The following is a 26,513-nucleotide window of genomic DNA, read 5'->3' as shown; positions in this document are numbered from 1 at the left end:
AATTTATTTAAATTATCTACCTGTTCTCTTATGCTCTAAATCTGAAATGCCTAATTTTAATATTTTCACTTCCTCTCACAGCAACCTTAAACAGTACCTGTACATCTATTTAATACCCATATACATGCTATTACAAAACCCTTACTCCAAACCTTCCAACAAGATCAATTTCAGCCAACAAACTCATTCAAAACAGATTAAATTCATCACATCACAACATGCACAATTTCACAGTTTCAGTTATAACACCCAATACAATAAAAGTCATAAAACAGTTTCACAAGAGTTCAACATTCATATGCATATATTTTTATAAAATAAATTCATACAAAAATAATTAGCTCCCCTTACCTTAGTGGTTATAAGCACAACAACCTTTAGACGAAACCCCAAAACAGTACTCTTGCACAGAAGCAAGTTCAATAGGATCTACAAAACGTCAAATTGGGTACAGAGACATCTCTTAGAGTTAGAATAGATAGAGAATCTAGAGAGGAAAACCATTGACTACATGCAACTAGAAAATTGCATGCCCTAGGTTCAAAGGAAAAAGGGGAAACAGAAAAAGATAACTTACCTGTCCAAAACGAAAATCTAATCGGATGAAGGGAAAACTCTCAACTCCGTGAACGAAAGCACACTACCTATTTGAAATTTCAACGGTGGGAAGTGGTGGAAAAGTAGAGAGAAGTCAAAGCAAGAAGAAGAAAATGAAGCTGAACTTAGAGAGAGAAAGAGAAACTGGATGAAGAACTCAGAGTTGGAAAATGAGACCTCTTCTAAGGTCCTAGTATCCTCAGCTTCTTAGGCCAGGCTGCGGGCCCAATAGCCTTACATTTTTAGGCTCTTAATTAACAAAATATATATAAAAAATTGAAAAATAAAATAAATGAATTAAAAAAATAACTTTCAGGTATATGTGATAACAAAATAAATATAAATACATTAAAATAAAAATAAATAAATAAGTAATAAAAATTTATGAATACGTAATAGAAAAATAAATATAAATAAAATTTTAAAAATATCAAATAATTAAAAGCCTAATATATAAGACATCTGCAAATACTAATTATCGGTCACGAATTTTATCAACGAATCTCGAAGGTACAAAATTTTTTTTCTATTCCAAGACTGACATAATTAATGTAACTGTACAGAAGTTTAATTTATTTATACTTTTTTATATTATACTATTTTCTAGCTCAGTTTAAAGAAATTGAACATTTGCATTTGTAGTTTACTTAACTGCCATAAACTAAACAGTCATCATCCTCTATTAGTAGAGACTATGTCACCACTACGTGTAATAACAACTGGATGCATAGAGAGTTGAGTTAGTAGTATTTTTTCTACTGTAACTGATCCTATAACCTCGTTGACATTATTTTTTGTAGTGATTTAATGACTACTTTTAATTATTATCTATGCATTATGTATAAATTAAAAATTGTATTATGTATATAAGACATATAACATTTTATTGTACATTTTTATTTATTCCTTATAATTATAATTTTGAATTATTACTTATCCTGAGGATCTAATTTTCATCTAATCTTTGATTTTTTTTTTCTGTTTTACTCTCTCAATATTTATTTGTTCCAAATCTTTTAGATTTTTAACATGACAATATAAATTGTTCAATATTGATGATTTAATATTTAATCTCATAATTATTATTTTTATTTTATAAAAAAATAAAAATAATCATATAATACAAGAAATCTTGGTATCATAGTTAAAAAGCGTTATATATATATATATATATATATATATATATATATATATATATATATTTCAAATTATTTAAAAAAATTAGTTTTATGGTTAAACTAAAATATATATCTAATTTGTCTTTATAATTTATGATATAAAAGAAAATGAAAGGTTGTGAGACAAATATAATTTAAAGGTAAAAGGTTAAATATATTTTATATTTTATAGGAATAATTATCATTAAACTAAATATGTTTTTGCTCTGAGAGTTAGGTGTAAGTTTTGAAGAAAGAAAATTAGGAAAAAGAATAAAAACATAAAGGAAAAACAAAAATAAATAAAATTTATTAGAATTCTATGTTAATTTTAATTATTTTTTTATAGAAAATATTACAAAGTTATTTAATTTTATTTATTTAATAAGGTTTGAAATAAATCTAAAGTATTTCCCTCACGTTTAAGAGTAAACTTTTAAATAAAACAAACTTCCAAGAAATTATATTAACTTTTGATAAATGATTTCTGTTAAATATGATTTTTTTAATAGATAACATAAAAATTATATTCTATACATAATAACATATTATATGATTTGTATAAAGTCTAAAAATATATAATTTATTTTAAAGACAAAAACAAAGAACAATATTTAAAACCCAAAATAAAATATCTGTCGTAAACACTGTAAAAAATTTGAACGAAAAGGGAGTGCTGTAAAACTGACTTACGCTAATAGTCTTGAAATGATTTGGTTATTAATTAATTGTATAAGTTCAGTTGTTAAACTCTTAAACAATACAGTTTAGATATAATATTAAGTAGTTAAGTTTTTTTAGTTTATTAAAAATATAATTAATTATTGTTTATTTACTTATGTCTAGCCCTACTTAAACTAACAATTTATTTTTAGAAATATTTTGATTATTACAAAAAGTTAATTTTTTATTTATAAAAAATGAAAAAAATTAAAAGATAGAATAGTGAATGTAAAGTGTGGATACAAATTTGTTAATGTGAAAACTATAGTATCTTTTCAGTCCATAGTTAAATCTAATTGAACACACTAGAAAGAGTACTTCAAAAGGCATGCAACTAGGCAGCAACATTTATTTATCCACCAACATTTCAATAAACCTAAACAAACACACAACACAACCAACAACAAGAAGATTCTTTCATTCAACTTAAAAGTCACACAACACTACACTGACAGATATATAGGGAACTTCAGAAACAACCAACCAACCAACCCTTTTAGAACTTCACTTCACTAGATGGCGAGAATGAGTCCTGGAACAGACTCGTCGCAAAGCTTGCTCTGCCAAACGCTTGTACACATGGCAGAAGCAACAACATCGTCCGAGCCATGGAAGCCGAGCCTGGTGACGGTCACGGAGGTGTTGACGTACTCCCTAATTTCCGTGATGACGCCGTCTGCGGTGGTGGTCCACGCGTGCACCCACCACACCAAGTTGGTCTCGTCGAACCCTTCAGCGATGGTCACTGATCCGAAGCCAACGATGAGGTCAGGAACCAGCACAGGCTTGGAGGAGGAAGAGGAGGTGGTGGCGGCGGTGAGATGAGGAATGAGGTGGTGGCGGTGGGAGGGTGGGCCGTGGAACCACCACTCCAAGTCTGGGGCTAGAAGACGGTGCATTGTGTTGGTGTCCTCTGAGGTTATGGCTTTGTATAAGTCCGTTATGGTTCTCTTGTTGCGATCTTCTTGATCGTGTAGCCATGGTTTCTGTGAATTCGAGTTTGCCAGTTCCGGAATAATGAGTATGTAAAGTGATTGTTTTAGTATGAATGCGAGAGAGGGGGATGTCAGGAATTGGAGTGGAAGACAATGGTCATGAAATGTTCTTATATAGGTCTCTCGAGAGTTTACATCAGACCATGTTTTAGAGTTTTAATAATTAGGGTTAGTGCTATAAGATAACAATCCATCAATAAAATTATTTTATTAATAGACCTGCATTAGAAATTATAAGGGTTTGTGCACACTTTTTCAATTAAAAATTTGCATTATTGGTTTCTTATGGGCATATATGTTTGCATTTTCTTAATAAAAATTTGATGTTTGTCTTTTATATTTTTTTTAGGAGACAGGTATAATATTTGGCGCATGTGTTCACATTATTTAAATTCAATTAATGCTGGTGTTACAATAAAGGAAAAAAGAAAAGTCTTATATGTATCAATTTTTGAAGTGAAACAAAATTAATTATATGTATCAATTTTGAAGGATGTCATATCCATTAATAAATGTAGTTTAGTGGGAGGGAAATTAAGGAAAAGAGAAATTACTTTATATGTATATATGGAATATCCCAATAATTCTTTATGAAAATATATATTTTTGTTTGGCAATAAAAAGAAAACAGCTTTTTCTCGATAAACAGTTGTCTCATAAGGCAATGTAAGAAATATTTCAGTTGGTAATGAAGGCTTTACAATATTCAGATTCTCCCACATAGTTAATATGATTGGCTCTTTTGTTTATAGAATGCGGCGTTCAAAATCATATTGGCTCTTTCGGGGTGATTTTTCGTCAATTGCTATTTGAAGGAATGAACTGCAGTTTGCAGATGGTGAATTTGATTTGAGAGAAAATGATCTTCAAAGTCAACTTTGAGTTTTACTGTTTTTTATTGGATAGTTCTATTTTAACAAGTATTCCAGTTAATTGGTCGATCGTATGTTGTTGTTTGTAAGATTGAAGAAGAATTTGTTCTGCACCTAGTTTTCTATCCATGTAATGGTCTGTTATTTGGTTGTTGTCTATTAAAGCTATTTTGTACTCGGAAATATATGTTATTTAGAACTTTATGGCTGAATTTTATATCTAGGGTTATTTGCACTAGTGCATAAAGGGCTTTAGACATCTATTCTTTTAACCTTTTAACGTCCGATATGTATCCGACGTCTTTGTGGGTGACGTTACTCAGACGTCGGGTACGCTGTCCCGACGTCTATATAGACGTCGGATGTGGTCATCTCCGACATCTATATAGACGTCAAAGGGATACACCCGACGTCTATATAGACGTCAGAGGGGGGTATATCCACTAGTGCAGTAAGAGGAAACGACAACGGTTATTTTTGTCCTTTGGATGCGGTTCTTGAACCGAGGTATATACAGACGAGGCAAAAAGTCTAGACTTTTATGCCTCGGTTATGAACCGAGGCAAAAAGATGGATGATTTCTCTTCGGTTCATTGTGAACCAAGGCAGTATGTCAACCTCTACTGCCTCGGTTGGGACCTGAACCGAGGCAGTAGGGCCTTTTTTTTTCGTGAGTCTTTATTGACAAGGTTAAACAGGTCTCGAACAGGGAGGAAGAGTTCTCCGAAAGGGAAGAAGCAATTTAGAATTAATCAACCTCAAGAAAACAGTTGCACTGATAGCTGAGTTGCTTAGTTTGCTCCTGTGCCAGAAATTCTACTCAAATTCTTGAAATGATTGCACAAGAAAATCCAGTCAAATTCTCTTTCACAGAAATATCCAATAGCAAGAAATACCTTCATTGTTCTTGTCATCTTCATCTGTGATGAATGTTTTTGAATCATAGATGAAACCCCGTTCAAATCCCTAACCCCCAAATCCAGTCAAAACCCAGTTCAAATCCCTAACCCCCAATCGGATGACCAACAACCCCAAACCTCCTCCAACAGTCGCGAAGTCCCCAAACCTGCAGCAATAATGGCGATGCGGAGACGCTTTGCCGTGAAACTCCCTTGCGCCGCGGAGACGCTTTGTCGTGACCACGGTGCCTCCAAATCGCTTCCTCTCCATGCGTGAACGAACCAGGAATAAGGAAGGAAAGGACGCCTCCCACCTCGACGACGAGCCTCCACCCGAAATGTCGTTGTCGCCTCCTCGTGCCACCAGCATTCGCAAATTCGAACCAGGATGAAGGAGAAGAAGAAAAGCCCATAAGCGAGAAAGGCCTCACCCTCACAATAACCTGCAAAAAAGGCAAGAAGCGAGAAAGGGAAGTCAGATCGAAAAGAGTAATAGGTGAAAGCAACCTTGATGCCGGAATCAGAGGATGCGGGGAGGGAATTGTCTGTTAGGGCATCAACAGCCATGGCAAACTTAGCGGGGGAAGGAACGACGAGATTGGGATCGGAGGGAGGGTCATTCTCTTTGGGCGGGTTTTGGCGGAGCTAGGAGAGGCGGTTGTGGTGGTCGTATTAGCGAGTGGAAGAAGCATGAAGTGCTTCATTTTGGGGCAGAGAGGAGAACGAAATGGGGAAAGAATCGTGTGGAAGAAGAGTTCATTTTAGGGCAGAGAGGAGAATGAAATGGAGGAAGTGCACAACCCTTAGCTCGAGAAAAGTGGAGGCACCGTCGACTCCTTGGAGAAATCACCGGAGGCAGCGACAACGACAGCAGGGAGCACCAGCAGAGATGAAGAAAGTGCGAGAGAGAAAAGACGAAACGACGAGGAAGATAGAGAGTGAAATCTGAATATGAACCTACGAAAGAACAACCAAAGCAATATGCCTCGGTTCTTCAGATAACTGAGGCCTCAAAGCCTTTTGACTTCGGTTCCAAAGCAACCCGAGGTTGTTTCTCCTGGTCAGAACGCTCAAAAGGGGTTGCTGACTTGACTGACTTGATGTGTTGCAGGTGTTTTGCAGGTGAGTCAGGCGTTTTGCTCCGGTTCTGCTAGAACCCAAGGTAGTATCACCTTTTTACACAGTTTTCTGACCGTTTCAGACGAAAAGGTGGCATGGTAGGTGATGTTTAGGCACCGGTTCCCTATGCAACCGAAGTTGTATCAGCGTTATGCACCGGTTCTGTATGAACCGAGGCCTATAAGGTCTCCATAATTGCGGATCTGCCACCGCATTTGGATATGCACCGGTTTGGTTTAGACAGATGTCTATTGTGCGAGTTTAAAGACACATTTTGTACTAGTGACCCGACGTCTATATAGACGTCGGATGTGGTCATCTCCGACGTCTACAGGCCCTAAAATGTTTTGTTTACTGTAACTCATTGGACGTCGGTTTGTGAATTGACAGACGTCTATAGACGTCGGTTAGTGCACTAACTGACGTCTACTGGGTGTTTATTTTTAAAAAATTAATTTATTTTTACAATAAAACCACACTTGAAAAACAGAAAATTGTCCCAGAACAATATAGTATAATATATATATGCGTTTCATATAAAGAAAGTTCTACTTAATGTAAAAAACAATCCAATACCAAAACTATCAAAATATAAACTTAAACTAAACCTAAGTAATGCTCAACAACAAATATAAGTGTTCCTAGCTCCATCTTTGTAGAAGATAAGTTGTCCACTCCTGTTTTATCTGCCTAATTGTGTCCTCTGGTATAAGAGATGTACTCTTGAAGCGCTACAAAATGAAGAAAGATTCATTATGGTTTCATATATATGTTTAAAGATGAATTTGATTTGTAATGTATTCAAGGTATGCATCATTACCTCATTCCAGTCATCTGTACTGACAACTCGAATGATGGTCTTAATCCAACACATGACATAGAAGCCACATTCCCATGAATCTAGCTGCTGGTTACACTAAAATGACAAACTAAATAGTCAAGAATTTAGATCATTCAATAACATAGAAAATGAATTAGATGTATAAATGACTTACAACCTTTGGATACAAAATTTTAACTAGTTGACCTTGAGATTTACCAATAACTCTATTTAGATTGAAAACACAAAGTAAAATTAATATAACTATATTTATCATAAAAGTTTAAGGTGAACATCAAATTCAAAGTCATTTTTGGAGAAACACTTACCCTTGAAGCATGGTTCTCAAGTCAGTTTTCATCTTCCTGTGCAACGAACAAAAGCATATAATTTTACATTGTTTGAGAATGATGACCATCAGCTGCCAGTGCGACCTATCACGAAGGACAAATAGTTATTTAACTAATTAAGGAAACTTTAATAATGAACTTTTACATATAACAACACCTACCCATCAATGTATGACACAAGGTATACGTCTCTTTTTGACTCATCCATCCATGTTTGCAAATAATGTTGTCTGTTTTCAAGTGTGTTACCAGAAGGTTGAATGGTCTAAGGTTCAACAAATTCGTACATGGAAGACCGACCTTGGTCTACAACGATTGTGTCCATGTACCTAAAACAACAAAGTTAAGTTGTTAGAAACTAGGAATCTAAATAAAACTAATATGGAAGACAAAATTAACTATCTTACATAGTTGAATGATGGAAATATTCAACATCCTGTCTCCCCCAATCACCTCCAATGCATCATGTCAATGTGATATATACTGGCATATGGGGGGAAGACCAAATACTCTCAAATCCTAGTATAGTTCTAATGGTGCTCTCTTTAACCTTCACACTTCTTAAACAGTTACAAAAACTTTGTTTTTCTTTTTTAGAAAGAGTGTGACAGGCTGGGGGCAGATAGGTGCGTCTTCCTATTATCTGTGGATGTAACTCAGATCGGATTCCCATGTCAGCCAAATCTTGTCGTGCTTTTATTCCGTCTTTGCTCTTCCCTTTCACGTTTAATAAAGTTCCGATGACACTGTCACAGACATTTTTTTCAACGTGCATCACATCAATACAATGTCTAACATCAAGTTTACACCAGTATGGAAGCTTAAAATATATTGATCGTTTCTTCCAAATGTTTTTTGCAAAGGTACTTTTATGATGTTTTCCAAACACAATGTTAATGTTTTTGACTTTGTTGTATACCTTTTTCACCATTCCGAGGTCTGGACACAACCTCATCCTCAGCACTTCCATTAAATGCTTTTTTCAATCTACGATAAGGGTGATTACGAGGAAGGAATTTCCGATGTCTTGTATATACCGTCTTCTGACCATGCTTCAATTGAAGGTAACTAGTGTTTTCTTCACATATGGGACATGCAAAATGACCTTTAACACTATAACCGCTCAAGTTTCCATACGTTGGGAAATCATTTATAGTGCAAAACAACATTGCATGCAAACAGAACTGTTCCTCAACATGTGAATCAAACACTTCCACCCCTTCTTCCCACAACAATTTCAAATCATCAATTAAAGGTTTTAAGTAAACATCAATGTCATTTCCAGGTTGTCTAGGACCCGATATCATCATGGACAACATCACATAATTTCTCTTCATGCACAACAAAGGAGAAAGACTGTATATCATCAACATAACTGGCCATGAACTGTGTTTGCTACTTAAGTTTCCATAAGGATTCATACCATCAGTTGCAAGTGCAAGTCTTAAGTTTCTTGGATCTGCACCAAATTCTGGAAATTTTTCATCAATCTTCTTCCATTGTGGTGAATCAGCTGGGTATTGAAGAAGATTATCGCACTTTCTTTCGTCAAAGTGCCATTTAAGGTTCTTTGCATCTTCTTTAATAGAGAACATACGTTTGAACCTAGATATTATAGGAAAATACCACATCACCTTAGTAGGTGCACCATCATTACCTTCATCAGTGTTTCTGTCAGATTTCTTTTTAAAACGGGATAAACCACATGTTGGAAAACACTTTAGCGAAGCAAACTCCTTTATGTACAAAACACAATCATTAGGACAAGCATGTATCTTTTGATATTCAAGACCCATTGGACATAAAAAAAATTTTGCCTCGTAATTACGAATATGTAAAGTATTATTTTCTGGAAGCATCTCCTTCAACAACTCCAACAACTCTGTGAAACTTTTATCGGTACATCCATTCCTTGCTTTTAAACTAAACAACTTTAAAGTTGCAGACAGACGTGTAAAGTTCGAGCATCCTGGGAACAACGGTTGCTCTGAATCATTTATAAGAGAATCATACAAATTAGCTCTTCCAAAATTATCTTCACCGACATCACGTATCATGTCCTCTAAATGATCATTTATCCATTCTTCCACATAATTCGTTCGTCGTGACGTGGTAGGCTGGTCCAATACTTCTCCATGCCAAGTCCAAACGGTATAAGTTCTCATTATGCCGAACATGAATAGATGGTCACGCACATTGCCTAAGTCTTGCCGTATTTGATTAAGACAACAAACACAAGGACAAAAATATGTCCCGTTCACAAACTTAGCATTTTGTTCAACATATTGCAAGAACTCTGAAACACCCTTATCATATTCTTCACTGATGCGACGTTCATTCATCCAGGTTTGATCCATACTATGTTCGTAAAATCATTCATCAGTTTAAGTTTTTTAACTCTCACAAGGTTAGGCCTTACCTATTCAGAAAAATTATTTTTCATAATTTGCTAAGACACATGCAAAGAAGTCTACATCATAAATTTGATAAGATTTTGGCAGCATTTCGCATTGGTCTCCGTAATACACGAAATGAGAGTAGTCAAGGATGACCACAATCAAATATGCATCCGGAGAACAACACAAATACTGAACCAAAATTTTATCAATCTTATCCATAAACTCTAACGTACATGTTATAGCAAATTATGAAAAATAATTTTCTCAAACTGTCCAATCGGACAATTCAAAATTTAATACAAACGATTAAAAGATTAATCGTTTGTGTTAAATTTCAAACGGGAACTAAGTTTCACTCAATGATTTGATACTTATAATCTAACATGCCAATTATAATAACACAACTATCACATGCATATTCAAAAGCCAATAACACATGCAGACCTTAAAGTCAAAAACATGCATACGCAAAAGCCAATAACATGTATACGCAAAGGCCAATAACATGCATACAAAAAAATTATCAACAAAGAAGCTAACCTTTTTAGCAGATTAAAAAAGAAATGCAGGGAAATGGAGTAATGCAGGCCCAAAAACGTATAATAAAACAGTCAAAAGCGTCGCCCAAGTTAACAAGCCAGAAACTGCACCAAAACGTAACGAAAACGAATTTTAATCGGTTCAAATGGAAGATATTTCATGAAAGAGTAATTTAATCGGAGTAAAAGTAAATTTAAATGATCCAAAAGAGAGGAAACACACCTGGAAATGCAATGTGTAAGAGAGAAAACGCGGGAAAGACGATGAACAGTAAGCGTAACTCCTCGCGGGTTCGCGTTTTCAGTATAAATGACTGTAGACGTCGGGTTCTGGTGAGCCCCAACGTCTATAATATTATAGACGTCGGGGACCTAACTAATATGACGTCTTTGTGATTTAAATATTCATATTCGCGGGGCTTATAGACGTCCGTTGAGGGGGGCTCGACGTCTATAATATTATAGACGTCGAGACCCCACTCAAACAAACGTCTAAATGGCTGAAAAAAATAACTCCTCACCTACCTTGTCAGCCATTTAGACGTCCGTTATGGGACGTCGGGGCCCCCCTAACGGACGTCTAAATGGCTGAAAAAAAAATCTTCACCTACCCTGTCAGCCACATAGGCGTCCGGGCCCCACTCAAACGGACGTATAAATGGCTTAAAAAAATAACTCCTCACCTACCATGTCAGCACTTAGGCGTCTGTTGGGGGGGGGGAAGCTCCGACGTCTATAATATTATAGACGTCAGGTCCCCCCCTAACGGACGTCTATATGCCCACTTATTTACGAAAATGTCACCGGTCAATAATTTACGTTGGTGTTTTGGTGGACCGACGTCTATTGGGTGACATTAAAGGCCAATTCTGCACTAGTGTTGATACAAGAGTCAAAATTATTATTTTTTAAATCAAGCCAATTAATAATTAATATCATATAATTAAGCTAATTAATTTTTTGTATTTAGATTATTAAATCTCATGTAATTATGTTATACATAATTAAATATCTTATTTAGATCATATTGTTATGTATATATATCTATCTAATAGTTCATACATCCAAATTATCTTTCTCGCTTACATGGTAACACTAGTCTTTCTAATATTGTCATATCTTCTTACATAGTGCTCCTCTTTTTTATGCATTGCCTCTATCTTCAACAGCTTAGCTCCATTGTTGTTCGTCCCAGTCGCCAACAACGTGCAAAACGGAGTAAGCCTAGCCAATGGAACCTTCAGTACGCTCGTGTCTTCTTGCATTTGATGGTCATACGTCCCTTCAATTTTACGCACCACCTCATGGCGTCGTCGTCGTTTCCTATTTCCATCGCATCTTTCATCTCCATTAATAACCTGCTTTCATACTCTTACTCCCTTCTCCCACTCGCGCACTGTCCCTTGGTCCTCGAGACTATGCACCACCACCTGAAAGGTCTCGTCATGTCTCGTGCCTCACCGTTGATGCCACATCTTCAACCAACTCTCCACTAGACTCCTCACCGTTCATTCTATCATAGTTTTCCCCAGGTAAAACTGAATTTCACTCGACACTCATTGTCTCTAATATAAAAAAATAACACCTCTTTATGCTAGAAATGGAGAAGGATTATTATGTTATGTAGGCTGAACATTTTGAAACTCATGCTCGGGCCATTAGAGTTATTTACCATATCATCCCTCAACTTTGGAAGAAACGTTCAACTCCAGTCGATGCTGATCACAAACAATGGACCACCCTTGATTTTATTGTACTTGAATGGATCTACTCTGCTATCTTTTTTGATCTCCTTGTGATTGTCATTGACAAAGGTTCCATAACTATGGATACCTGGAATCGTTTAACTATAATTTTTTAGGACAACCATAATTCCTGTATTTATGCTCTCGAGCAAGATTTCTTTTCTACTCGCATGAATGACTTTTCAAATGTTTTTGCATACTATCAGCGTCTTAGACGACTCTTTGATCAGTTATGGAATGTTGGTGCTCTTGTCAACAATCATCCTTTGGTTCTACAACTTGTCTCTTGTTTGTCTGAGCTTTTTCATGGTGTAGTAACCCTGATCCATCAGAGCCATCCTTTGCCTTCTTTCCTTCAGGCTTGTTCTATGTTAACTCTTAAGGAATCTGGTATAGCAAAGATGTAAACCATGGCTTCTCACATCGCCATGCACACTTCAACCCTAAGGGATATTGATCACTACTTTCTAGATTGCTTCAATCGTTGCTTGAATCATTGTTATGGGTTTAGCCGTAATCACAACAATCATGGTTGCTTTGGTTGATGTGATCAACACAATGATTGTCACTTAAATGGTTCATTTGGTTCGTCTGACTCTCATGTTGTAGTTCCTTCTCCATCATGGCAACCACCTCAGTATGCCCCTTGGAATCCATTGGGTTGGACTCCTCCTCTTTGGGGGCATGCCTCCTTGTCCTTATCCTACATCTCGGTGGACTCGCCCTACAAGACCTTCAAAGCAAGCTGACATTCTTGGTCAAAGTCATTAGACATACTCTGTCTCAAACTCCCCAACACCCACCAACATTGTTGCTATTATGCACACCATCTCCCTGACGCCTCCTAACAACACGTAGTACATGGACATTAGAGCCTTGTCACATTCAATGCATCACAAGGTAATCGATAGTCTTTTTCTAATTTGAGTTATTTGAATCATACACTTATTGTTGGTAGTGGTCTAGGTATTCCAATTCAGGGCTCTAGTCACACAACCTTTCCTATTTATTGGTCTAACTTCTGGTATCTAGGTATTCCAATTCAGGGCTCTAGTCACACAACCTTTCCTATTTATTGGTCTAACTTCTGGTATCTAGCACAATCGTCTTAGCCATCCCAATTCCTCTATTTTATAGTCTTTTCATAAGAATAAGTTTGTTGCCTGTGAACATTTAAATTTAAATACTATTTGTGATTCTTATCTATTTGGCAAACATGTTAAGTTGCCTTTTATCTCATCCAATAATGCTACTTTGATGCATTTTGATACTTTACACAGTGATCTTTGGACATCACATGTTTTAAGTTCCTCTAGTAATCCTTATTATGTTTTTTTTATGATTACTTTGATTTCCTATGGACATTTCCTTTAGGTAATAAATCTCAAGTTTTTGAAAAGTTCACATCTCTCACTAATCAAATTCAAACATAATTTTAGCAAAAAATTAAATATTTTCAATGTGATAACGGACATGAATATGAAAATACTTTGTTTAATTGGTTTTGTGATGATAATGGTTCTTCTTCCAAAACAGAAAAGCAAAATGTAAAATCTGAATCATTAACAACATGATTAACACTATCTTTGCTCATTTATTCGTTCCCCCTTCATTTTGGCATCACGCCCTTCAAATGGCTAATTATCTTCTTAATATACTTTCTCATAAGACTTTGTCTAATCAGTCTCACACTCAACTTTGTATTATCGTGATCCCTCTTATACACATTTGCGAGTTTTTGATTGTCTTTGTTATCCTTTGTTTCCATCTCCAACCATTAACAAACTACAAACATTATTGACTTCATGTGTTTTCTTAGGATATTCCCGTAATGACAAAGGTTACAAATGTTTTAATTTTTCAAATAGAAAGATGATAATGTCACAATATGTCATTTTTTATGAAACAATTTTATTTTGCTCATATGCCTTCCTCTTCTATCTATAATTATGATCATTTCATTGATGACATACATCCCTCTCTTCTTCATCCATGGATCAACCTTGGCCTAGAGCCTTTTCCTAACTTATAGCTCACCAAATTACTCTCCTTATCATGTAGCACATCCACCTCTACGACCATCATTTCTACCTCACCTACTTTAAACTAGGCTAACCTACCTTTGAACCCTACACATGCACCACAGTTTGCCCCTCCTACTAGGACCATGGCCAATCGTAGCATGATAGGTGTCTAAACATCTAGAAAACTCTTTAACCTTTCTGTTTCTATTGATGACCCGACCATATCACCTCTTCCCAAAAATCCTAAAATTGTTTTCTCAAACCATAATTGAAAATCTGCAATGCAATTTGAATTTGATGCTTTAATTAAGGATAATACGTGGGATGTGGTTTCGCGACCTTGTGATGTTAATATCATTCATGGATTTTGAGACATACAAAGAAATATAATGGTCATTTTGAGCGTTACAAAGCTCGTTTTATAGGTGATAGAAGATCTTAAATTACAGGTTTGGATTCTAATGAGACATTCAATCCGGTGGTGAAACTTGCCACCATTCACATAGTTCTCACCATTACTTTCTCCAAATTTTGGCCCATTTACTGTTGCATGTTCAAAATGCATTTCTATATGGTGATCTCCATGAGATTGTGGACATTAATCTACCATTAGATTCTAGCATAGTACTTTAGATAACTATTATGTAATATTTTATAATATAAGGGAATTTTATTTATTATGAGAACAATATGTAAATGTTGTAAGATATTACGAAAGCAATTATATTGAATTAATATTATTTTCTAGTTTGGATGGAGGGGAAGTAAATAGGCCCCTCAAGATCGAAGCTCTATAAGGTTAGTGAATGAGGTTGTAAGTCAGTTTGGTACAACTGACTTAGAGTGTGTTTATATATTTGTAAATTTTATTTTTCCACGTCGGTGGGCACTTAATATTTTTCTACTTCATCGGGTTTAATTAATTTTGCTACCACAAAGTAGTATTGCTTTTGCCGCCTCTACCTCGATGGATAGTGATACTTTTCTAACTAAGCAAGTAATCCTTTTTCTACCTTGGCGAGTAGTGATATTTGGCCAATAGATGTACAATGTATGATTCTCGTCTTAGTATGTTTCCTTGGTGAGCGGTATATGAATCAAATCTTGGTGGGTGAAAAATGCTACTTAATAGGTTATGCACGAGATATACCTTAGGTTTAAATTTTGTGATATAATGGTGCTACCTCGGTGTTAGTGGATAAGTTATACATGTATAGGTTGTAATTTTTTGCTACCTTGGCAGGTAATGCATATGAATCTCTACAGGTTGTAATTTTGTGCTACCTCAATGGGTAATGCATATGTACCTTTGTGGGTTATAATTTTGTGCTACATTAGTGGGTAGTGCACATGTACCACTATAAATCATAATTTTGTTCTATATAAGTGGGTAATGCACATGTACCTTTGTGGTTTGTAATTTAGTGCTATTTCGACTGGTAAAGAACATGTACATATGTGGGTTGTAATTTGGTGCTACCTCAACAGGAAGTGCACATGCACCTTTGTGGGTTGTATCTTTTATGCTACTTCATCGGGTAGTACATATGTTATTGTGCTATCTTAGTGGATAATGCACTTGTTATTGTGTTATCTAAACAGGTAATACACTTGTTATTGTGTTACCTTGGCGGGTAACACACCTATTATTGTACTACCTTAACGGGTAATGCATCTGTTATTGTGCTACCTCGACAAATAGTGTACTTATTATTGTGCTACCTTGATGAATAATGCAGTTGTTATTGTACCACATTAACTTGTAGTGTAACAATTATCGTGATTCAGCGGGTAGTGCAACTATTATTATGCTACTTTGGTGTGAAGTTCATCAATTATTGTGCTACCTCAATGAGTAATTCGCCTGTTATTGTGCTACCTCAACAAGTATTACACCTATTATTTTCTTACTCAGTGAGTAATGCATCATTTATTGTGTTACATCGGTGGGTGGTGCACATGTTATTGTGATACCTTAGTAGGTAGTTTGCGGGTTGGTGATGTTTAACTTGAATACCTTATCTTGGTTGTTGTGTAAAGTTGGATAATTACAAATGTTGGTGTTAATCTTTCCTTTTTTGTATGACTTTATATGAACAAACTACATCTTTGAACTTGGCCTTTGAAGCCTTTCTATTATTCTCTTTCTGATAAGGATGATATTTATATTGCCTTAGCCCTAAATGTTGTTTATAGAAAAGATGAGATAAACTTTTATGAAAGGAAACTAAGACCAAACAAACCAATATGTGCAACATAAATAGAAATTTATTTTCGAATGTCCAAGGTAAAAAGATATGAACGCTAAGTATATTCTTCTTATTGCAACTAGATGTTGGAAATGGTGTTACACTAGAGTTTGTAGTTGGTTGTTGACCCATCATACATACAATTTATAGTTTGAATATATGATACAAACTCCTTTATTTTGTAAAGCTTTATAGAGGAATTTTGGCAACACATCGTAGGATTCTACTAGTTTAATATTCCTTATTTTAATAAAAATATAATAAAAATATATTAAAACCTTTATGGGAAAGACAATCAAAGTGCTTGAGAAAATAAATTAAAATTAAGGAAACTTTGTAACTTTACTTGAAAAAAAAATGATAATAATTTTATTTTTCACATGGTTTCTCTCATTTTCAACAAAATGATTATCAAACTAACTATTTTAGTAAATAAAAAAGGTTAAAAATTGTCACCTATCAAATAATATCCAACAATGGGTCAATTTTATCCCCTTTTACATATCTTATGCTAATTAAGAAAAAAATAAAGATTATCACCATAATTCATAAATTAATCTCTTTATCAAACATATATGGTGCATATAATTTACAAAACATAACACAATATAAAAAGAGATAATAATAAAAAATAATAATTATAATAATATGGAAATTTATATTACGAATTATATGACTAAAATATAAAATAAATATTTTAATTTGATAAGCAAACAAGCGTTAGATTATTATAGCAACAATAATCGCACACATAGACATTTAAATATGAATATGATTCTGTTTACCTTGATGTACCTCTATATAAAGGTAAACCTTGTGGATAACATTTATGGCCTTTAGTTGAAAAGGTTAAAAATAAGTTAGAAAAGTGTCTTTGTCATGTATATGAAGGGAAACTTATACTTATGACACTAAGTGCATATTGTTACATAGTTTTCAAATTTATGAGTGACCTACTTAAAAGGCTTGATTCTTTGATGAAAACTTTTTATGGTCTAATCATATTTTCTAGCATGTATATCTTGTGAGAATAATGGCTTGTGAATTAAATATAATACTAACATGAAAAGAGTTATGATTTAAAAGGCTTGTTGGGACATAATAGTTGGTAACTCAATATGGGTTGATATCCTTAAATCTTGGGGTATAAAAAAGAATGGTGGATACAATTCTATTATTGATTTATTACAAGCATTAAAAAATTAATCATTTTAGAAAAATATTCTTAGCAAATTTGTAATAAAGGGTGTAAGAAATATTTTTCTACACATGAAACATACATGAGTTGATTTATGGTCAATACTATCAAATGAATCCAAAATTTATATTAATCCTTAATGAACCCATATTCCAATTCCTAATGAAATAAAATGCAAAAGCATACATCAATTTGTCATTCAAAATTATATGGATCATCATATTAACAACTGAGTATGTCATCTTCCAATATAAAGGATTTAAAGTACTTCTACCTTGGTTAGTAGTGATGTACGTTTGACAAGTGTACCAATCGTTATTGTAGTAACAAAATATTGTCCTTTAGGATTAAATAAGTTGAGTACTAGCTTATTAATTCACGTAATTTTGAACAACCAAAAATCAAGTGAAATAATGAATATAACAAATTATGAGAATTCAATTAATGTAAACAATGTTAGAGAATTTGTTTCATACTCTTTCATATAAATTCCTATTGATGTTCGAATTATAATTATCCACTTGAGTTTATTAAGAGCTTGTTTACCTTTAATTCCTTAGACAAACAAACTTATCCATTGAATTGTAAACCCAAATTTACAAAATTCAATAATATCATGAAGAACAATTATTATCTAATTGAAAACTAATTAGCTATGCCCAACTTCTCAATTGTGACAACATCTAATCTATTCTATTTATAATCACAAACAATCCCTAATTTCTCAATTGTGAAACTGCTTATAGAATAGACATTAGAAGATAAATAGAACACTGGAATAATTAAAATTAACTAAACATCAATTGAAAAGGTTCAGAAATTATAATCCAAAGTATTACATTAATCCTCTAACAAAAAGCAAAATTAGTTCTATATAATGTAAAATTCCAAAGAAAAACTAAAAGAAGAAGAAATGAAGAGTTGTCTCGTGCTTTTTGATGTGCGTTTTATGATCCCCTCCTTCTTCTAATTGTTACATTTTAAATTGTTATCTCCCTCACTTTTCCTCTAATTCCCTCTTTTAGGAGAGTGGTTACTCTCTTCTAGTAATTGTCCTTCATTTCTCTATTTTTTTAATCTCTTTAAATTGACACATAATGAGATGTTAGTAACTCCTCTGAACAATTCCACTGCTCATGGAAAAATCCATAATCTGCTTGTGCTCTTCTCTAGTTTCAATTTTGCTCTCCTAAAGTAAATCCACAAGTTGTGGAAAAAGCCACAACTCAATTGTGGAACTCTCTGGTTTGCATTCTATTTCTCTTGAAACAAATCCTCAGGTTGTGGAAACTTTCACAACTCAGTTGTGGAACTCTCTGGTTTCGAATCTGCATTTTAGAGATAGTTCCATAGTTTGTGGAAATGTTCACAACTAAGTTGTGGAACTCTCTGGTCTCAACTTTGCATATTGGACATCAATTCTTCCAAAGTTGTGATTTTAACACTAAGAAACACCTATCTACAAGAAAAATACAATACCCAAATGTATGATATGAAACAAAGATAATGCATGATAAAATCATTCAATTGCTGCAATTGTGCATGCAAATGGCCTAAACTAAGATATGAATGCATTTTGTTCACACATAAAGTAGTATAGTAATTTATACTTCTATATTAGTTTATATGAATTTATAGATGAAGAGCACAAAATAGAACATACAAAGTATGTAATATCTCCTTTCCTACAAATTAGATAAATACTCATTTTGTAACTTTTATCAATTGTATTCTAAACTTTAATAATTCTAATTTGACCCCTCGTTAAATAAAAAAATTACCTATAGTATTTATAGAAAATTTCCCTAACATTTATATATTTAGCCATAAACTTAATATTACCATACCAATTTAATATCTCGGCGAAACGAATAATGATCCCAAAACATTTATATATATATATATATATATATATATATATATATATATATATATATATGTGTGTGTGTGTATGTGATCCAAAATACTAACATTGTGTAGCATTTTATAGCCACAATTAATTTGTTCTTGTTTTAGTAAAATCATTTGATAAAGACAATAATAACATCTAAAAACAATAATAGATAAAATTTTGTATGTAATATATAAATTTTTAGGAAAATAATAATAGATTATAAAAACATATGTTTCAACACAATTATTTTGTTAAAAAAAATTCATATATTAAACAAACCTAATACGAGGCAGAATATGTAAAACAAGATGATACAATAATCAAACAATTTGGATAAGAGGAATACTAAAAAAATATGAAGTAGAGTGAGCCAACACATCATAATCATACAAATAATGAAGTTACAATTGGAATAATGAATAATCTTGTTTTAAATTAAATTTTTTTATTGCGATACCAAAGAAAAGTTAATTTTTTGTCTTAGTTTTTGTATTGTACTTTACTAATACAAGTAATAGAAAAACACATAAGATATTCTTAAATGTCTAAAATAAATAGTGTAATAATCTCAACCATGATAATTGATCTTTTATTTGAACCTCAAAGGAGTGTGAAAAGAGATTCTCCGAGTCTCACGATGGATGTCATATGTTCTTATCGAAAAAGAGCATAGATTTTTTGAAGTGACATGGAGAGATTAGATAGTTGATGTGTAAATAAAACTAGATGAAAATCCACGAGCAAAAGATTCTCTAATGCTCAAATTAGTATTAACATAATAAAACTTAAGTATATATGAGATTGATTATGTGTACTCATTGTGAGAATGCATAGTCTTTATAAGAAGGTATGGTAATTAATTGATAATACTAATGATTGATAGATTATACTTCATTTAATTGATTACTTCTATATATATGTATATCAATTATTAGATTTCCTTCTATGATGTATTATGCTCATAATTGTAAATATTACATAAAGATATTATAAGAACAAGTATATTGATTTAATATTATTTTTTAATCTTGAATTAAATGACTATTTATATGATAAAAAGTGCTTAAAAAAGCTATCACAATGTCATAGACTCAATTAATAAAATCATATAAAAGGAAATAACCATAATGATGTGTGTATTTTCTTGAATAATGAATCCTAAAAAATAACACAATACAAAAATTTGTTTACAAATTATTTTATATTAACTAGTTTTATTAGTTTTTTTAGTACACATTTACAAATAAAAATAGTTCAAATTTATATATATATATATATAAAAGAAAGGTGGATGTGTTAGTCAAAGGAGGAGGAGAAAAAGGAAGAGTAGGAGAGGAGTAGGAGAAGGAAGAGGAAGAAGAGAAAGATGGAAAAGAAGAAGAGAGGAGAAGAAGAAAATAGGACAAAGAAGAAGAAATGAGGAAGGAAAACAAAATCATGTTATGTCAGATAATTATCGACAATGAAAATTCATAGATAATTATCGATAATGAAAATTCAATGGTAATTACCGAAAAATATTTATCAATGGATAATTACAAATTGATTTCGAATTTTTATAATTATTGATGATTTTTTTATCTGTCAATAAATATTTTCTATTAGTCATTAATAAGTTATCAATAATCTTCGCCTAGCGGTGGTTGGGGTGCCAAGGCGTTAGGGTTTGCGACCGGGAGAGGTCGGTCTGCTGTGAAGGGCGCAAGTTCTTCCGTTGGAGGCACCGGCGGCGGCTGACCTCGTTGGTGGCCAGGAGAACGTATCCCGTTGAGTGAGGGTGTTTCTCTCTCGCGTACGAGGAGAAGACATAAAAGGAGGTCTTTCGCGGTCGCCGACGATGAGTTTTTCGACGAGCGGCGTCGCCGGCGAAGCCTTTGGCCGACCGAAGGAGGGTACTGGCTTAGTGGGTGCTGGCTCGGTGGGTGTCGGCTCGGTGGGTGTCGGCTTGGTGGGTGTCGGCTCGGTGGGTGCCGGCTCGGTGGGTGCTACTGTTCTCACGGAGAAAGAAGATAGGATGATCCTTGTTTTTCCCAGGAAAGAAGAAAGGCAACTAACATCATGTTGGGATTGAAGCTGCGACGGTCGGTGCGGATCGAAGAAGGAGACACTGACGTTTGCATTGAAAAAGATCCAACGTGGCAAACCTTAGGAAGTAAAGATGTCATCACACGTGAGCATACATTAGCCACCTCAGCTTTTTTTTAACGCCGTTGGTTTTGGATGACGAAAAATTATGGTTTTCTTAAGAAGAAGGATCAAAGTCTACCAAAGTTTGAAAGAGAAACTAAAAACAAAATCACAATAATTTAAGGACTAAAAACATATTTAACCTTAAAATTTACTAACAAAACTTGATGAATTTTGAACCGTCAAGTTTTCATAATAGATTAATACCGATAAATTTTATCCATCAATAATTTTATCCATCAAATCAAGACATAATATTCAAAATATTTTGATTCATACATAACAAGGCGGCGGGATGAAGACGAATTTCATTATCTCATTTTCATTGAAGTAAAAATTTATATTCATCTATATGATATTCATCCATGTGATGTCTAATAGATATAAAAAATTTGTGTGATCCTAATTGGATAATGGGTATACTTGTATTTATGCTCATACCATTTTCTTCATGTTTCAACGTCACTACAAGAAAATACCATATTATTAAAGGTAAAAAGTTGTCAATAAAATAATATTTATCAATAAATTTTACCAACAAATTTTATAATTTTAATTATTGGTGGATATTTTCATTAGTAATAAATCAATCGATAAAATATGTTGATAATATATAATTTATATTACTAAAAGAAATATTCGTTGATAAATTCTATTAATAAAATAAGTATTAAATTTTTCACTTTAAATTTAATCATGATGATAAAATTTATTGATAATGAATTTTTTTAAATTCGAGATAAATCCATTGATAATTGAATTTGAAAACTTATTGGTAAATTGTGAATAATTGAATTTTTTATATCAATAATTACATTTTTGATATCAATAATTAAATTTTTGATAATTTGTTGATAAATCCTTTAATATTTTTTCGTTCAACCTTTTGGGGAAAAAAGTTTTTCAACACCAAATCAACCTCCAGAACAAATTATTTCGTCTTTTCTAACCATATATAACATGAACCTTCAAAGTATATTCTTTCATGTTTTCAAGCTATGTTGTTAATATTTTGAAGATAAATGAGTCTAACTATTCAGGTTTCCGTTGTTGAGTTACCTGTTCTAATAACATTTAGAAATTTTATCAAATTGTATGAGACACACGAATCTACTAGTAATACTACTTAAATGACACACTAATAAATAATATAATTTACCTCTACTTTACTTACAACATATACGCTTATTTCTTCTCCTTACGTTAATATAATATGAAACCTATTTTTTTCATTTTCAATTTATAAATCATATTTATAAAAAAAAATAAAAAAATCAAACTTAGTTATTCTGCAATTGTTCATTAGGATTTCGGCAATTGATTGGCACATATTAATCTTCTTCATAATAATCTAATATAAAATAGAAGTATTTGAGATCGCTGAAAAGGATTTAAAATCCTTAATATATTTAATTTCAATAATGAACTCTCTTATATCTTTTTGAGCTTATAATTCGACTTAATATCTTATCAATATATATATCTCATACAAATGGAAATCATATATATATATATATATATATATATATATATATATATATATATATATATATTTTGTAAATACCGTTCATCCTTTTTGCGTAATATATATATATATATATATATATATATATATATATATATATATATATATATATATATATATATATATATATATATATATTAATTTCTTGAATAAATGAAATAATATTATATTATTCATTTACTTTTTTCAAATACAAAAAAAAAAAAATAGTCAAGTGACTTATGTAGAAGCATGGCTCTATTTTACATCATAATTTTTGAAATACATAGAATTTTTTATATTCTCGAACCGTACGAGGATAAAACTTTCTATACGTTTCTAGGGGTATCTATATCAATCCCAAATGATTGTTTATCAAATTGTTGTAAGGAATGTTCAACTCCAAAGAGAGGAAAGAGATCTTCAGAAAGTGGATCCTATAAAGAATGAAACCTATTTCAATATTCCTTTTATTCTTTCATTTCTTTGTCTAAGAGCTGTCAAAATGGATTGTAATCCGAGTTAATCCAACTCACCACCGAGTTTAAAAAAATTATAATTTTTTTATACAGATTAATTTTCAACCCGACTCACTTAGAACCCAGTTCATCTGAGTTGAACCTGTGACGAGCCGGGTTGACTTACCAACCCACCTAATTTAATTTAATTATTTATTATTTTGTGTTTTAATATTATTAGTTAGCATTTTTTTTATTATATTGTAGATGGGATAAAAAAAAGATGTTTTAAGAGAGAAAAATATTACAAATTTATCTATTCAATATTCTAATATTATAGATGGACAAGTGATAAAAAATTATCAATATTAAAAACTTATTTGTTTACCTTTTGTGCTTGTTTTAGGATTACGCTTGAATTGTATAATTTATTTTTTTAAATTGTCTTTGAAGTTTAATATCATTTTAGAGTAAAATTTATTTAGATTTAAATTAAAAAAATGTATAATTTTTTTTATTTTAAAAAAACTTATAATTAATTGAGTCAGTGAGTCAACCCGTTTAATCCACCAACCCATGGTAAGTCGAGTCGGGTTCGAATTTTTTTAACTCGCTAATAAGTGAACCGAGTTGGGTTGAGTCACTAAGTGACCAACCAATGACGGGTCAGGCCAGATCAAGCTGGATTACTCGTTTTCACAACTTTATGTGTTAGTTTTCATACCTAGAACTTTCAATAACTGAATTCTTGATTTTTGTTTCCGTTATGACTAGGTTTTATTTGACTCAAGCATAGAAAATTATTGAGTAGTTATGTATTGTCTGAAGAAGAACCTCGTGGGGTGGTAATATAAAAGTATATCTCAGAGGCACATAATTCAGATTAAAAATCACTTTGATTCAAGTTGCCATTAGTGGATCATTTTGGACCAGAACATACACCACCTAAGCATGAATGGATGCAATAGAAAACCACCATAATTGCTCACATTATATTCTCCTTTCTTGCTAAAGCCATTATTTCCTCCATTATCTTCACTTTTAATCCTCGCTTCTTCACAATTATTGTCATATTTAGTATACTTGTTGTGAGCGTTTGACAATATAATTTGGATAACTTAGTAAATCATTTAGTGGCGTTTCTTTCTCAAAAACACAAGTCAAGCATTAAGGCACTCAACCTTTAGGTTTATATTCTGCCATCAATCACAATGAATACTTTTGTTTCAATATTTATAAGGAAGATTTTTTATATAAAAATTATACTATACTTAAGATTATACTGTATTTTTCTGAGATTGTCACACGACTTTCATACCATTCATGAATTTTTTAATCACACACCAATTAAACAATGAATTGATAAGTCTTTCTTTTTCTTTTTGATCGATATATGTTAGTTTTAATAGTTTTGTAACAGCGAAGAGAGTTAAATCCATAATAGATTGGTGAGTCTTTTTCTTTGCTCAACTTTTTTTTATTTTTATTTAATAGGAAACTTAAACTCATACTTAAAATTTTCAACACTTATAATTATAAGATTATAGTAAGAAATAAAACCCTAATTAAAATGTATGCATCAGCATTAAAAGTGAATACCGAAAGGAATAGACCACTAAAAAATGAAGACATTACGCATTTATTCGTGGTGCCTTACACGTTGCATGCACATGTCGTATTGCTTTGGGTATTTCGTAGTTTTGCACTAATTTTTTTTATCTGATTTATCTGAATTACGCATGCAATCTTTTTGATATACTGTAGGCAAAAAGTTCTTGATATTTGTCGTAGTGGTCTTAGTATTTAGTCACCTCTGAGGGAGATCTTGTCATTCCACTTCCTCGTCTTCCCAATGAATTCCTTCTAAATTGTTCTCTTTCGTTATTTAAAAACAACGATAGAGAGAGGAAGATATAAAACGATTATATGAGATATTTGATTGATATATGATTTGAACAAGTGTCGATTGTATATGCATTGTTACCATAATTTTAGTATTGATTAAATAATCACCAACTATAGAAGGTAATTTTGGCGTATTGCCTTGTAGAAGTTAACTAAAAATGCTGACCCATGCCGTTGACATAATTAAACCTAGTTTGATTTGATACATTCTTAGACGAGGTTTATTTAATTCCAAAGCCAAAACATATTACAAGTCTTAACAAAAATGTAAAATAAAAGAAACTATTTATAGGAAAACTATGTAGTAAATTGAGGTCTATGATAGGGTTTCATAATTGGAAATGGGTTCAACGAGGACAATATACAAAGTATAAAACCGTGCAATTAATTAACATATAACATCATTTAACATAGTATGCCAATTTCGGAACACAGTTAGCCAAATCGTTTTTGAGAATAAGATAAAATTTATAGTTACTCTCCTTTTCATTTGAAACAAATGTCATTTTAACTCACTTTACACTTAAGAAACAATTGTTTTATTTTCTAAATTATTTCTTGATTAAATAATCAACTTCTTTGATTTGTTTAATTAACAATAATTTTGTTCAACAAATATTATGCACGATGAAGTACTCGCAAAATACTATTATAAATAAATGTTTTTCATCAATGAATTATGATTTTTACTTTTATTTTTAATTCAGTTTTATATTTCTAACCATAAAAAATCATGGAATTTGTTATATTTACTAATTAACTTTATTTAACACAATAACAAAATAGTCAATTACATTTTTTGTTTATTTATGGCTTAAATGGTGAATTTCTTTTTAGTACCCAGTTTTAAAAATGAAGACATTGGATCCTTATGTTATG

The 26,513-nt window shown here is 32.4% G+C and overlaps 1 protein-coding gene across 1 annotated transcript; it reads right to left on the bottom strand.

Annotated features, from left to right (window-relative positions):
- Positions 1-2,879: 2,879 nt before the first annotated feature.
- LOC108336652 (uncharacterized) lies at positions 2,880-5,810 on the bottom strand. The gene is made up of 2 exons (XM_017573122.1): positions 5,411-5,810; positions 2,880-3,594 (listed from the first exon to the last, which is right to left on the bottom strand). Exons 1-2 carry the CDS (start codon positions 5,808-5,810, stop codon positions 2,990-2,992), a joined length of 1,005 nt encoding a protein of 334 aa, XP_017428611.1. The 3' UTR covers positions 2,880-2,989.
- Between the last annotated feature and the right edge of the window lie 20,703 nt (positions 5,811-26,513).

The sequence above is a fragment of the Vigna angularis genome, chromosome 7 (genome assembly GCF_016808095.1).
Source record: "Vigna angularis cultivar LongXiaoDou No.4 chromosome 7, ASM1680809v1, whole genome shotgun sequence".
Lineage (NCBI taxonomy): Eukaryota > Viridiplantae > Streptophyta > Magnoliopsida > Fabales > Fabaceae > Vigna > Vigna angularis.
Note: the sequence above shows the minus strand (reverse complement) of the source record. Positions and strands in the feature narration are given on the sequence as shown.

Bases quoted from the DNA above. Each gene is read 5' to 3' on its own strand.
- LOC108336652 (XM_017573122.1), bottom strand. From the start codon at position 5,810: ATGGCTGTTGATGCCCTAACAGACAATTCCCTCCCCGCATCCTCTGAT. The intron at 3,595-5,410 runs GTTTGGGGACTT...TAAACTCTCGAG, and splicing joins CATCGCCATTATTGCTGCAG to AGACCTATATAAGAACATTT.